This window comes from Canis lupus, chromosome 26 (genome assembly GCF_003254725.2).
Source record: "Canis lupus dingo isolate Sandy chromosome 26, ASM325472v2, whole genome shotgun sequence".
Taxonomy (NCBI): Eukaryota; Metazoa; Chordata; class Mammalia; order Carnivora; family Canidae; genus Canis; species Canis lupus.
In genome coordinates, this window is record NC_064268.1 from 10,675,976 (window position 1) to 10,690,964 (window position 14,989).

Here is a 14,989-nt window from a genome sequence, read left to right on the forward strand (position 1 = left end):
GCCTTTTGGAAGTGGTTGTAGCACAATTTATTAAAATTTGAAGGGTATATACCATTTGATCTGGCAATCCCTCTCTGGGAATATATCTAAGAGCAACACAAGAACCAATATAAACAGATACATGTGTAAGTATTTTTATCGTATCACTATTTATGGTAGCCAAACTCTAAATGTTCATTAATGGGGTTGTTTATAAGATCGATTATGGGATTGATTATGGGATTTTGATATAGCCATACCATGCTATATTAGGCATCTTTTAAAATTGAATGATGTAAATGTCTATTATAGATTTGGAATTATGCCCATGATAGAAACGTTCAGTATTTTTTTAACTGACCTTTACCGGACACCCAGTGAGTTCCAAGCTCTGTTCTCTGCCCCTAGGAATACAGTGTTAAATGGAACAGACAAAATCCTTACCCTCATGCAACTAAAATTGTCCTGGGGGGGTGGGGGACAGATACTCAACAAACAGTATTGTACAAATACAATGTAATACCAGGTAGTGATGGCATCCGGAGGAAAAATGAAGGGGATAGATGTGCAGGAGGCTCCATGTTGGATGGAATGGCCACAGAAGGACAGTCTGAGGAGCTGTTGTTTGGGGTGAGGGGTAGAGAAGGCTCATGGAACATTTGGGAACATCCTGTGCAAAAGGACCTGAGGTTGGAGCATACCTGGTGAGTCCTGGGGAAAATCAAATCAAGTAAACAGAGCACATTCCAGGACAGTTTGCATGATCATTAGCTAATGATCCCAGTTTACTTCTTAAAGTTTGTGTGTGCTCACATGTGCTTGTGCATGCACAGGAAATAATGGAAATAATAAATGGGAGCTGAAGACGGGAGGGGCCCGGATCAGAAGACAGGTGGGTTCTGTGCACTCAGCCTTCTACTTTGGGACAGGAGCCCTTCTGTCCCATCTCCTGTTTCCCTTTCTTCACTTAACGTGTGCGTTTACCTCCAGGTCCTGAACTGGCCGCTGCTCCCGGGCGAGGAAGCTATGGGCCTCCTGTGCGCAGGGCCTCCGAGGCACGAATGAGCTCAGCCAGCCGGGACTCAGAGAGCTGGGACCATGGCCACGGTGGAGCTGCGGGTGACTCCAGCCGGAACCTGGCAGGTAGGAGACATGGGCAGATCCAGGCAGGCTTCCCGGATGAGGAGAATCAAAAGGGATGGGGGCGACAATGACTTAATCCATGTATTAATTCAGTATTTATTGAGCATCCACTATGTGCCACGCTCTGTTCTAGACGCTGTAGTCTATGGTACAGGAAAGACAAATCAGAAGCAATTCTGACTCTAGGCCCTGAGGAAAATGCAACATGCCTTTGAACAAAGTAGGGATGCTTCCCTCTCACACAGCCACCCAAGTTCTTGGTTGCTGTGATCAGTGGCCTCTGCTGTCCGTGAGGATGGGGTGGGTCAGCATGGCCAGAATGTCCCTCACAGGTGCTCTCAGCTCACTGCAGGTCCCGTGGCTGCCCTCGCAGGGGGTTTATTTGCCAAGAGTGCCCACTGGTGGGAAGCCTTGATTCCTGGACTTCGGAAAAGAGGTCTCCTGGATGGGAAGAGATTGAGCTCCCTAACTTCCTAACTCACAAAGTGCCATGTGTGAGCCCTCACAGCTGCTTCATTTCCTTTGTAGCAAGGGGTAAGACTAGGTCCAAAGTTAGACGGGCTGGATATTCAGGTCCCATGTTGACCTCTGGCTTCTCTTCCTCAATAGCGGATCTGTAGCTTAGGCCCTCGGTCCCTTTTTTCCTTGGCAAGAGACCTGGACACATACCCTGTGCTCAACCCACCCTGTACACCTTCTAAGGAACCTATGATTCAGATTCATAAAGAAGAATTTCTCAAATCTACAGCATCATGGAACATTTGTTAAGTACCTGCTATGTGCCAGATACTGACCCAGGCTCTTCACGTAGATCGTCTCATTTAATCCTTGTCACATCCCCAACCCCTGTTACGAAAATTTACTATTCCCATTTTACAGATGGAGAAATTGAGCTCAGAAAAGTGATGCCACTTGCCCTAGGTCACACAGCTGATAACTGGTTCAAATGCAAATTAAATACAGTCTGTCAAAAAAAAAAAATCCAGTCTGTCTAGCATCAAACCTTGTTCTTCTTGTGTTTCTCTTCTAGAGGTGAAGTTTTTATTGACAGTGCTTTTTAAAACATCTTTTTTAATGGTGGCGAAATATACTTAATATTAAATTTACCAATTTAACTATTTTTAGGTATACAGTTCAGTGGCATTAAGTGTATTCACACTGTCATGCAATCATCGCCACTAACCATCTCCAGAACCATTTCATCCCAAACCGAAACTTTGTGCCCATTAAACAATAATTCCACATTCCCTCTTTCCCCCATCCCTGTAGCCCCTGGTAACCATTAACCACCATTGATTTGCTTATTCCTGACATCTCATATAAATGGAATTATACAATTTGTGGCCTTTTGTAACTGGCTTCTTCCACTTAGCATTTTGTGTTCAAGGTTCATTCATGTTGTGGCTTATATCAGAATCTGAATTCCTTTTAAAGGCTGGATAATATCCCCTTGCATGGACAGACATTTTGTTTATCCATTCATCTGTTGACGCGCACTTGGGTTGTTTCCACCTTTTGGCTATTGTGAATAATGAACATTGGTGTGCAAATATCTATTTGAGTCCCTGCTCTTCATTTTGGGGGGGATATACCTATAAGTGGACTAGCTGGATCATATGGTAATTCTGTGCTTAAGTTTTTTAGGAACCACCATACTGTGTTCTATAGCAGCTTCATCATTTTACATTCTCACCAGAAATACACAAGGGTTCCAGTTTCCCCACGTGTTCGCCAACATTTGTATAGTGTGTGTGTGTCCATCCATCCTAATGCATGTAAAGTGGTATCTCATATTTTTTATTTTCATTTTCCTGATGGTTAGTAATGTTGATCATCTTTTCCTGTGCTCATTGGCTATTCGTGTATTTTCTTTGGAGAAATGTCTGTTCACATCCTTCACCCATTTTTTTTAATTGAGATGTCTGTTTTATTGTTGTTGAGTTACAGGAGTTCTTTAGATATTCTGGATATTAATCCCTTGTCAGAGCTATGATTTGTCAATGTTTTCTCCCATTCTGTGGGCTGTCATCTCACTCTGTTGATAGTGTCCTTTGATGCACAAAAGTTTTTGATTTTGACAAGTCCTATTTTTCTGCTTTTCTTCTGTCTTCTTTGCTTTGGGTGTCCTAAGCAATCACTCCAAAGACTTAATTATTTATTTGAGAGAGAGAGAGAGAGAGAGAGAGAGAGAGCGCGAGAGCAGTGGGGGAGGGGCAGAAGGACAGGAAGAGAGAGAATCTCAGTCTCACGACCCTGAAATCATGACCTGAGCCGAAACCAAGATCAGATTCTCAACTATCTAAGCCACCCAGGTGCCCCACTTTGATCCATTTTTAGTTAGCTTTTGCATATGAAGCCTGTGCTTTTAGCCTCTGGAATATTATTATTATTTCAAAGATTTTATTTATTTACTCATGAGAAACACAGAAAGAGGCAGAGACACAGGCAGAGAGAGAAGAAGGAGGCTCCAGGCAAGGAGCCCGATGAGGGACTCGATCTTGGGAATCTGGGATCAAGCCCTGAGCCAAAGGCAGATGCTCAATCACTGAACCACCCAGGAGTCCCAAGCCTCTGTATTATTTTGCCTCTTGAGAGAAAAGGCAACATTCTTGAGCCAGATTTGACCCCTGTCCCTCAAGAGTCAGTGTAAATGTTACCACCACCTATGAAGCTTCTAGCATCCACATGCTCCACCTGGAGCTGAGTTAATTGCCCGCTCCTCTGAGTTCCCAGAGTATTGATACACAGCTCTAATTAGTGCTTGTCACCATCTAAAACATATTAAAGCCAGAATCTCTTTCCCTGAGAGAGCAGTGAAAGCAGGGAGTCAGCAGATCCATGTACCTTAGGTGCTTGTTAAAAGCACTGCTTCCGGGACACCTGGGTAACTCCGTGGTTGGCGTCTGCCTTCCGCTCAGTTCATGATCCCGGGGTCCTGGGATTGAGTCCTGCATCAGGCTCCCCACAAGGAGCCTGCTTCTCCCTCTGCCTATGTCTCTGACCCCTCTTTCTGTGTCTCTCATGAATGAATAAATAAAATGTTAAAAAATAATTGGTTCCTCTGCCCGTTCCAGACCTCCTAAACCAGAATTTCTGGGATCAGGAGGACCCAGACTCTGCACTTCTTATAAGCAAATTCCTCAAGTGATTTCAGTGAATGCCAGAGTTTGAGAACCATTGCTCAAAAGCCTGAAAAGTTAGATAAGTGAGTTTAAATGTTTGCCTGAGGGTGCTAGGGAGCCACAGAAAGATATTGAGCAGAGGGAGCTCCCGCATCTTGTATTTTTATATCATTCACACATCGCACAGGTATGGCAATTCAAATCCTATGTGGTGGCACTGGGGTTATTCAGAGGGGTCTGGTGCTCCAAAACACAGACATGTCCATGCCACCTTTTCTGTGACATCTGCAGAAGGGATGATTGCAACCCTTCCTGGAGCCCAGATGCCCTTGCAGTGTAATAAAAGGCTCAGTCATGCTGGCAGCCCTCAGTGATGAGCCAGACTGAGCCCCAGAGGGAATTCCATCAGGAGCGCAGAGGATGACTTGCAACTCAGGCCCCAGATCTTTTACAAGAATCAAGTCAGCTCTGCACTTCCCATTCAGTAATCCCAGTACCTCCCTGTGCCCTCCTTCTCTGCAGATCTGGGACCTGGAGTTAGTACTGTGGAATAAGCCAAAATCATCCCAACTTTTCTTTAGGGTACAGAGGTCATCTGGGCATCAATATCCCTTTCATGTTGACACGCCCAAACACCAAGTCCAAAGGCCACCTGTGCCATGGAGCTGTCCCCTCCCCCCCAGCCAAAGGCCCCCTCTTCCCTCCATCCCCCATGATGTTACTTATTTGCCTATATGGCCATTTCAGTTCCGTGTCAAGGGCACAAATGCCAGGATAGGCTGTGTGGGGTCAGATCTCAGCTTTACCACCTACCAACTGTGCATTCCCATTACAGATCAAGACCAGGCTTTCATTTATTATAAAATCGGAAGAATGACAGTAATTGGTCTTATCTCATGGGGTTGCTCTAAGGATTAAGTAACTGAAACCTCACAGTGGTACTTGTAAAGATCTTGGGACAGAGCCTGGCATGCCTTGAGGGCCCAGTGTGCACGATTGTTCACTTCTTACCTCCTGGGCCAAGTATAACATAATAACTAAGGACAGGGATTCTGGAGTCATAAACTTGGTCGGAGGTCCTAGCTGCTTCTGAGCTATGTGACCTCGGGCACACTTAACTTCCATTTTCTCAACTGCAAAATGGGGACCATAATACCACACATGACATCACGTTGTAAAGGTTCCATGACGTGATGCTCACGGCCTGGTACATTTGAAGCACTCAGTGGATTTTGGCTATTACTCCTATTTTATAAGCTCATTATTTCAGTGTTTGTCTCCTTCCTCTGTGGGGGCCATGAACTCTTGGAGGAATTAAGATGGATTTTGTCCATCTTTGCCTAGGGATTGGCACTTGGTAGTTATTCAATGAACACTTGTTGAATGAGTGAGTGAACGAATGAATGAATGAATGAACAATGACCCAAATGAACAAATCACAGTGCTACCACAGGACCCTGGGACAAGACAAAGGTTTGGTAAACCCCCAACCAGAAATGGCAAAGCACCTTCTGTCATTAACATTCAAGCATCTCTGCAGTGACAAAGAGCTAAATTCAGGAAAGGTGGGATCCAGCCCAGTGACATGAGAGAGGATGGGGCTTTCTTCCAGGAATGCCATACCATCTATATGCCAGGAATTGCTGTGTATATTATCCCATTTGATTCCCCAGAAGCTGTGCAGGAGACAGTAGCACCTAATGGTCTCAGGCAGACTCTGGAGACCAAATCCCTGAATTCAAACCCTGGCTCTGCCGCTAACCAGTCAGGAGATATTAAGTGAGCTACTTAGCCCTTTGTGCTCAGCTTCCCCGTTTGGAAAATGGAGATAATCCAGCACCCATTTCATGAGGTATAGAGATTAAATAAATTCTTATATGTAGAGTCCCTGAAAGGTGGCACATGGTAAGCATTAAATAGCTGTTAACTCATTATTACCCAGTAGAGAGAGTTGTTGCCTCCTTGAGACATCTGAGGTTCAGAGAGGGTGAATGACTAGCCCAAAGTCACACAGCTTATACAAGAAGCCGAACACAGAGCTAGGTCCATGTGAAGACAGAGACCAGATTCAATAATAATATTTAGCATTTACTCCATGCCAGGCACTGTTCTGTGCCCTTTTCCTGTATTGTATAATAGCATCTCCACCTCAACCCTGGGAAGTAGGTACTTTTATCCCCATTTCCCAGATGAGGAGATTGATGCTCACAGAGGACTTGTGCAAGGTCACACAGGTGGAGGCAACATCACAAAACCTTCACTTTTCGACACCTGTGTTGCCACGAGTTGCCACTCTGACCTGCTCAGGGCATCTGAATGTTGCACAGAGAGAAGGCACCAAGGAGAGGAGGGGTTCTGGAGGAGCTGAGAGTGTCGGGGGCCTGCATTTAGTTCAAACCCAGAAGGCATTACCTCGTGCCCACTGAGCAGCTGCAGGCTTCGTCCTGCTTCCATTCTGCGTGTGCATGTGCATGTGTATGTGCGTGTGCATGCATGCACATGTGTGCAAGCATGGAACATGACAACTGTCTCCTTTCCTTTCCCCTTCAGGTTTGCGACGGGCCAACTCTGTGCAGGCCTCCAGACCTGCACCTGCTTCCATGCAGAGCCCAGCACCTCCTCAGCCCGGGCAGCCAGGTACCTGCAGCCCTGACTGTCACTCAGCTGTGGCCCCAATGTCTCCTGTCCTTGTCTGCAGAGCCCACCCGGGCTTTCTGCAAAGCCATAGCCACCACCAAACTCTCGGCACTTCAAAGATCTGAGAATGAAGCATCCTCTGGGCAGGTGGGGAAGCCAGACAAGGGTGAGACAGGAGCAGCTGACCCTCATTGCCAGGGCTTCTTCGTTCATCATTGTCCCACCTCAGGCACTGTCACTCCCTCTCACAGACCTTACCTCATGCACCTGCCACCTGCGCTCTTACTCCTTAACATGTTTCTTCAAATGGATTCACTTGAAAAAATGCAGCCAAGAAAACTTGCTATCACAGACTCTCTCTCAAGGAAGTGTGGGGGACAGATGCTTCCAGAGCAGCAGTGCAAGAGCCAGGGAGAAATGGTGACCAAAGAGATGAGTAATATGGAAAAACCTGTGCAAATATGGATTGCACAAAACAATAGAAATAATGCCACTCGGAAGTTAGAATTTTGTTATTTGAGGGAGAAACCTGTAATAATGGCATAAATGAGAAACCAGTATTCCATACCCTAAAGACACCAAGAGTTTACTAGGGCTGCCGTAACAAAGTACCAAACACCGAGTGGCCTAAAAGAATGGATATTTATAGTCTCACAGTTCTGGAGGCCAAATGTCTAAAATCAAGGTGCTGGCAGGGAGAGACTCTGCTCCATGCCTCTCTCCCAGCTCCTCGTGGCCCACACCTTCCTTGGCCGGTCGGTGACATTCCCCCTGTGTCTTCACATTGTCTTCCTTCTACGTATGTCTCTCTCCGGGTCCAAATTCCTCCTTTTTTATAAGGACATAGTCGTATGGCATTAGGGCCCACTCTGATGATCTCATCTTTCCTTGATCATCTGCAAAAATGCTCTTTCCAAATAAGGCCATATTCATAGGCACAGGTGGAGGGGATTAGAACTTCAGCATCCTCTGGAGAATACAATTCAACCCATTGCAGTGGATAATTATAAAAATTACTGTAGTGAAATAAAGCAGTGCAGTGAGATTCTCAGTATACTGGCCTGCTGAAGGTGCTGAGCCCCCGGCTTGTTCTTTTCTGCTCAAAAGGGAAATTTACAAAAGTTAGAGAGGAGTTAGAGGGAAGTAGCACTTGAATGAGATGGTCCCATGATGGAGCAGGCACTAGGACAGGCAGTGGGAACTGAAGTCACTTTCTCATTGTGTGGTTGAATGTTATTTCATGCTCCCTCCCTGTGGCTCTCCCCTGCATCCTGTGCTTTGGGAAATGTAGTGTAAAGAATCCACTGAACCAGTAATGACCCCATAGCCATGGTGGACTCAAGGCATAAACTTGCCTATCACCTCACAAACAATTCTTACTCCATTTGTTCATCAACTTCGTAACAGCCTAGGGGGTAGGTACAGCATCCCCCTGTCAGAGAGGAGGAAACTGAGACCCAGGAAGGAAGCACAGAAGTTTGAACCTGGGTCTTTCTGACCCCAGAAGCCCGCAGTGGGGCCATACCTGCAGCCCTGGCTAGCTCTGCCCATCACCTGCTGCCCCCAGGCCTGTGTCTACACCCCTGAAATCGGGGGTGGGGGGTTAGGGAAGAACACCCAAGTGATGCCACCTTCTCTGCTCCATCTGTCTCTCTTTTCCCCATTCAGGGTCTCCAGGAGGCAGCAAACCCAGCCCAGGGCCAGCAGGACGCTTTCCAGATCAGAGACCAGGCAAGTGTTTCCTTCTTCCCGTATCTGTCCAGTGAGTACCCCTTTCCCACTTCCTGGGTGGGAGAGAGAAGGGGCTGCCAGAGCTTTGCCCCTTCTGTACCCAGAGACCCATCTGATGAGCCCAAAGGGGCCTCCCTAATTCCAAAACTCTAGATAGTCCTAAGACTAGATAGATAGAAACAGACAACACAGATGGTAGTTAAGAACACAGATGGCCTGGATTCAAATCCTGGCTCTTTCACTTCCCAGCTGTTGGATCACTTCCCAGCTATCAAGTCACTTAACTTCCCTGAGCCTCTGTTTCCTTATCTCTGAAATGGGAATAACCTCAAGAATCGATGGGAGGATTACACAAAGTAAGGCATAAAAAACCTTAGCACATGGCCTGGGATAGATTAAGATCACACTAAGTGGGGACAGCTGGGTGGCTCAGTAGTTGAGCATCTGCCTTCGGCTCAGGGCGTGATCCCAGGGTCCTGGGATCGAGTCCCTGCTTCTCCCTCTGCCTGTGTCTCTGTGTCTCTCATGAATAGATTATAAAATCTTTAAAAGAAAAAAGATCATATTAAGGGACAGTGATTCTTCCATATGAAGTACATGCATCGTCATCAGTTACTAGAGCTACAGCTTATTCATTACTTTCTAGCTCACTTCTATACACGTATTAGATAATTTTAAAGAGATAATAGCTACTGCCCTTTGAGTGCCCTCAGGTATTATAATTCCCATTTTACAGATGAAGAAACTGAGGCTTAAAGCCATTAAGTAGCTTGTCCCAGGTCACATAGCAGAGATTCAAACCCAGGCTGTCTGGCTGCAGAGCCCACACCACTGATCAGTACCCCCATGAGGTGTGTTTCACCTGCATCTGAATCAGCTCCTGGGACTTGTTATAAGACATGGACTCCAAGGCACCGTGGCACTGCCTGCTGAGTCCGGGCGGGGCCTGAGAACCTGCATTTTTGCAAGCTTCCCTAGGGTGATTTTGACAAAGGCAGCATTCTGAGAACCAGTGAATAACATGGTGTGCCTCTTTCTCCCCATCAGCTGGTTGTGGTGATCCTCCGTGGCTGGGCTCGGGTGGGTGTGGTACAAGGCTTTTTGAGCACTGGGTATACAGTAGGTGGTCATCACTAATGGTCATGCTGCAGCAGTCACTGCTGTCATGACACAGAGATTCAGCTGCCTCTTTCCTGCCCTCTCCCCTTCTCCCCTACAGAGGTGGCTCCTGGAGACCCTGGCTATGCCGGGGCCACTGCCCCACTCCGGGAGGAGAGAACAGGGGGAGTTGGGGGCTACTCAGCACCCGGAGCCAGGGAGGACCGAGCAGGTCCCCCACCGGGCCCTTATTCCCAAGCGTCTGCTGCTGCTCCCCAGCCTGCCGTGGCCCCTGCCCGCCAGCCCCCACCCCCAGAGGAGGAGGATGACGAAGCCAACAGCTACGATTCGGATGAAGCAAGTAGGTGGCACTGACAGGAAGAGGGTCTGGGGAGAATCACTCCAGGGTGTCATCCCCGGGGAGAGAGGAACAGCTCCCCCCAATATGCCAAGCCTAATAAACGTATTAGCAAGTTATAAAGATACCAATTTGTGTTACTAAATTCACAAAATAACATCAGCTTTCTAAAGAATAGGTGCTGTGTGTTTTATGGTGATAAAAAAAATACGTAACGTCAAAGTTACCATCTAAATCATTTTGAAGAGTACGATTCAACTGCATTTGCAATGTTCAGATGTTCAGTTTGGTGGTTCCTCAACAAGGCAAACGAGTACCACATGACCCAGCATTTCACTTCTATGTATATATACATATGTATTTTAATAGCCTCCAAACTCTTCTAAAAATAATTTCTTAACCATAATTTTAAAATTCCTAGACATTTCCTCCTGCATCCATCCCTTCAGTGACTTGTAAAGTGCCTGTTCTGGGCTTTGCCCACTCAGACCCAAAGTCCTAAGAACACACACACACACACACACACACACACACACCACTGACACTTATCCTGGGTGTGTCTGAGCAGTAGGGGAGAGCTGGGGTCGCCTTTGTGAACTGGAGGGAGACACGGATGGATCCAATATGTGTTGTGGGGCTGGGGGCATTCCAGGAGCTCCTGGTCAGGTGGACAGACGGGACACATACAGGGGAAGTGAACCCATAGTTAAAATCAGTGGCCCGGCTTTGGCCCATCATGTCACCTCTCCTCGGTGTAAAATGGGAAGCGAATACTGCCTCCCACACACAGCTGAGGGGAGGGTACACGGAATACCTCCTGGGAAAGTGCTTCATAAACCTGCAATCGTTATTATTATGTGGTGCTAAACACCACAAGAGGGATTATGATGATGTACTATGCACATCAGAGGTACTAATGACCAATACCTGCTGAGTACTTACTTTGTGCCCACCTTTCTGCCCTTCTGCACACTGGTACTCCTGAGCAGCATCCACTGCTCCTTCCTCCTGTGTAAATGTCCCCTCACTGACCTGCCAAGCCTAGATGATCCCTCCCAGCTTGTATCTGTTCCTATTACGTCTGCCCCCGGTGATTTATAACAAACCTATCACTGTATTCAACTATGTACTATTCACTCAACTCTATAGTTGACAAGTATTTTATTAAGCACATACTATGTACCCCCCAAAGTCCCAGATACTAGGGACACCATGGCAAAAAAAACAAAACAAGCAGAAAAAGAAAAACAGCCAAAATGAGTGAGCTAGTGGAACTAACACTCTAGTGGATAGAAATAGTTAATCTACCAATGAGTTCACTTCAAATGGAGATAGCACAACAAGGAGGAAATAAAATTGGGCAATGAGCATGATCGTGGCTGCTTTAGGAGTGATGAGCAGGGAGGGCTTCTCTGAGGAGGTGATATTTAAGCTGAGATGTGAATAATGGGAAGCCACCAGCCATGTGAGGATCTAGAGGGGGAGAGAATGCCAGGCAGAGGCAAGAGCAAATGCTGTTATTCCTTTAGCAAATAAGTGAGCACCATGTGCCCAGCGCTATGCCCAGTGAGGACACAACAGTGAATGAGATAGTCACAGCCCTTGCCCTCATGGGGCTCTCCGTCTAGCCGGTCAGAAGTCATTAACTAAGCAATTACATACATGATTGACTGATCACAGGTGTGCTGAGGGCTCCGAAGTAGAGGAGGGTCCACCAGGATGGGGTGTCCAGAGCAGGGACCGAGGCTTCCCCTCTGTAGGCTCAATGCCCAGACCAGACTGGGCACATGGTAAGTGCTCAGGAGATGTTTGTTGAATGACTGCACGAATGTTCCCTTGGTTCCTGCCTCTGCCCCCTCCAGCCACCCTGGGTGCCCTGGAGTTCAGTCTTCTCTACGACCAGGACAACAGCTCCCTGAACTGCACCATCATAAAAGCCAAGGTAAGCCAGGAGCCAGGGCTGGGGACCACTTGGGATGCTCTGGCGTTTCTAGGCTGCTTGGGGATGATGTGGGTTACAGGCCTGTCAATCTGTGACAGTGACGGTAATGAGAAAGGGGCAGGAATTAGCCATGGACCCTTCCTTTGGAGGACTTCCTTGAGGGGTGATCCCAAGGGATTTTCACTGAGCTGTAGCTGCCTCCTGGGAGTGGAAGCAGTCGCGCTCCAAGGGCAGAGCAGAAGTCTGCCCAGCCCCAACCACAGCCCCTGGAGGGTGCTGTCCGGGCAGCGATGACAGCCTGACTTGACGGTTGACATGCCCACCGAATAGCTCCTTCTGCTCATGGGACTGTCAAGCTGGAGCGGCAGTGGGAAGGGGGGAGCCCATTACCACAGAGACAAGGACATCTCCCTGCTGTGGGGCTGGGGGGGCGGGTGGAGCCAGCTCAGCTCCAGAGCCAGAGGAGAGCTGGATGATGCCGGGCGATCCCAGAAACTAACTGGAGATTCCCCCGCCACACACCCAGCCCATGTGGAAGCATGAGCAAGGCCCAGGAAGCGGGCTTCCTGGGTTCAAATCCTAGCTCCCTTGCTCCCCAGCTGTGTGATTTGGGGAAAGTTACTTAACCTCGCCAAGCCTCAATGTGCCATTTGTAAATCCAGGATGATAATGTGCCTCTCCCAGAGGGACGACTGGGTATGACATGTAAGGCAGCCACACATTCCCATTTGCCCAGGACAGTCCCTAGCCATGCCCATAAGCTGGCCGGAATAATTAAAAATTCCCAGTTTGGATGATAAGTGAGGCTAGTGCTTAGCACAACTCCTAGATTAGACACACCCCAGGCCCGTCTTCGGCAGGTTTTACTGAGCACCTGTTTTGTGTTAGTCACTGTAGCAAGGGCCTACGTGCTGCAGCAGCACGGTGAGGGGAGCACATTCATGACCTTCATCCATCTTCCTGGGAACCTCGTAGGTAGGGATCATTTATCGGCCCTGTTGTACAAAATGGGAAACTGAGTCTCGGGGAAAGCCAGAGGCCACACGGCTGGTAGGGATAGCGCTGGATTTGCATCCAGATGGAAAGGTCCCACTCCGTGCCCATCCATCCATCCCCTCCCTCAGCTCCGAAATGGGGGAGAGCCACTCCATTACACCCCCTTGAGACAGGACTACAGAAAACTCGCATGCACCCTTGGGCTGAGCAGGTGACGGAGATGAGACGAGTGTGTAAGATGTTCGGCTGTGGCAGTAACTTTGTTTAGCTGGCATGAGCAGACCCCAAACAAAGACGTTCTCATTCAGATTTCAAAAGCAATAGTGTCTGCCCATTCACAACCTGGCAATCCCAATAGTCATTCCAGAGAGGTTCACTGAAGATCTGCTTTGTGCGGGGCACTGCCTGAACACTGGTGAGCCCGGAGTGAGCGAGGACTGGCCCTGCCCTCCTGGGCTCACGTCGGGGACATGGCCCAGAAGCAGTGGCTGCGTGTTCCCTGGTGGTATACACCTTCTGGGGCTTTCCACGGATGATTTACTTAATCTTCGCAGGTTCTGTCGTCATTCCCATCTTACAGAGAGGTTAAGTGACTCGCCCAGATGACAGTAGCTAGGAAGTGGCAGGGCTAGGGATTTGAACCAGTGTAGTAGCCCAGCTCAAGAGCCTGGGCTTTTACCCACGAGGCTACTCTGCCAGCTTTCCCCCTTGGGCCCCACTCTGCAGCACCCTTTCCCTGTTGCCCATAATGTGGGATTAGTGCTGTGAGAAGGAACAGTGGGAGCCTAGAGGCAGGACACCTGTCCAGCCCTGGGATAGGTAGAGGGACAGAGTATGTTTGGGCCCCAGGAATTTGCTCATATAAACATATTAATTGAATTCCTATCCCAGACAAACTCCCTTCCCCCCACAGTGTCTCACTTGAGCTTCATTCAGGCTCTGGGAGAGGTGGCAGTGGGTAGACATTGTGATCCCCATTTTATGGATGGAAAAACTGAAGTCTCAGAAATGAGTGCAGGGGCCAGGGCCAGAACTTTCCCCTTTCCCCAGCTTCTCCTTCTCTCTCTCTCTCTCTCATCCTTCTTGTTCTGGAACATCTCTTTCCATGCTTGGAATAACAGTCCAGCCTTGACGCAGCAATCACTGTGTGCCAGGTTCTGTACCCAGCACTTTATGGGTATAACCATGTTTAGTCTTACCACTCCATGAAGCAAATACTATTATCCTGTTTGACAGATGAGGAAAATGAGTCTCAGAGAGGTTAAGGAACTTGCCTAAAGTCACACAGCTGGCAAGTGACATGGCCAGGCTCCAAACCCTGTCTGCCTGATTCCAGCATTTTTTCCAAAATACTCCATTTCCCTTCTCTGTCTTCAGAAGAGGAAGCACACGGGTGGACCGACGGGCAGGACAGATGTCAGGGGCTGTGCCTATTGCCTCTGACAGTTGAGCGCCAGGCCCTCCCAAGGCCCTCAGGCTGTTGCCTTTTCTCTTGCAGGGACTGAAGCCCATGGACTCCAATGGCTTGGCTGATCCCTACGTTAAGCTGCATCTCCTGCCAGGAGCTAGCAAGGTACCATATGGCCTGGGCCTCTCGGCAGGCTGGACACATGGGCCCTGGCAGGCACCCAAGGTTCCCAGCTCAGAGCCTAAAATAGCCCCCTTATCTGGCCCCAAATTCCCCTCCTTCCTGAGTGGCAAAATCCTTGCAAGGGGTGAGGGGTAGCGGAGAGTCACTCTCCCTCAAGGGGCAGCTCTGCCCATTTCTCCAACCCAGAAATATGGGATTCAGGGAGCTGCTGAAGGCCAGGAGAGAGGCAGGAACCCCTATTATGCCATCCGTCTGCTCAGATAGCTGCAGGGGCTACCCAGTGTTGACCATGGCCCCCCTCCCCCACTCACTTTATGTCCCAAATCTTTCTCATCTCTCAATAGAAATGAATAACTCTCTCCAGGCTGTAGTGCTAAGCACTTAAGAAAATG

The 14,989-nt window shown here is 48.3% G+C and overlaps 1 protein-coding gene across 7 annotated transcripts in view; it reads left to right on the forward strand.

Annotated features, from left to right (window-relative positions):
* Nucleotides 1-14,989, forward strand: part of RPH3A (rabphilin 3A) — a 264,940-nt gene that overhangs the window by 230,028 nt on the left and 19,923 nt on the right. For all 7 annotated transcript variants that reach the window (XM_049101684.1, XM_049101685.1, XM_025474013.3 and 4 more), the window contains 6 exons: nucleotides 970-1,122; nucleotides 6,795-6,881; nucleotides 8,550-8,612; nucleotides 9,832-10,071; nucleotides 11,931-12,010; nucleotides 14,505-14,579. In XM_049101684.1, coding sequence (XP_048957641.1) covers nucleotides 970-1,122; nucleotides 6,795-6,881; nucleotides 8,550-8,612; nucleotides 9,832-10,071; nucleotides 11,931-12,010; nucleotides 14,505-14,579 — 698 coding nt within the window. The remainder of the gene's footprint in view (nucleotides 1-969; nucleotides 1,123-6,794; nucleotides 6,882-8,549; nucleotides 8,613-9,831; nucleotides 10,072-11,930; nucleotides 12,011-14,504; nucleotides 14,580-14,989) is intronic.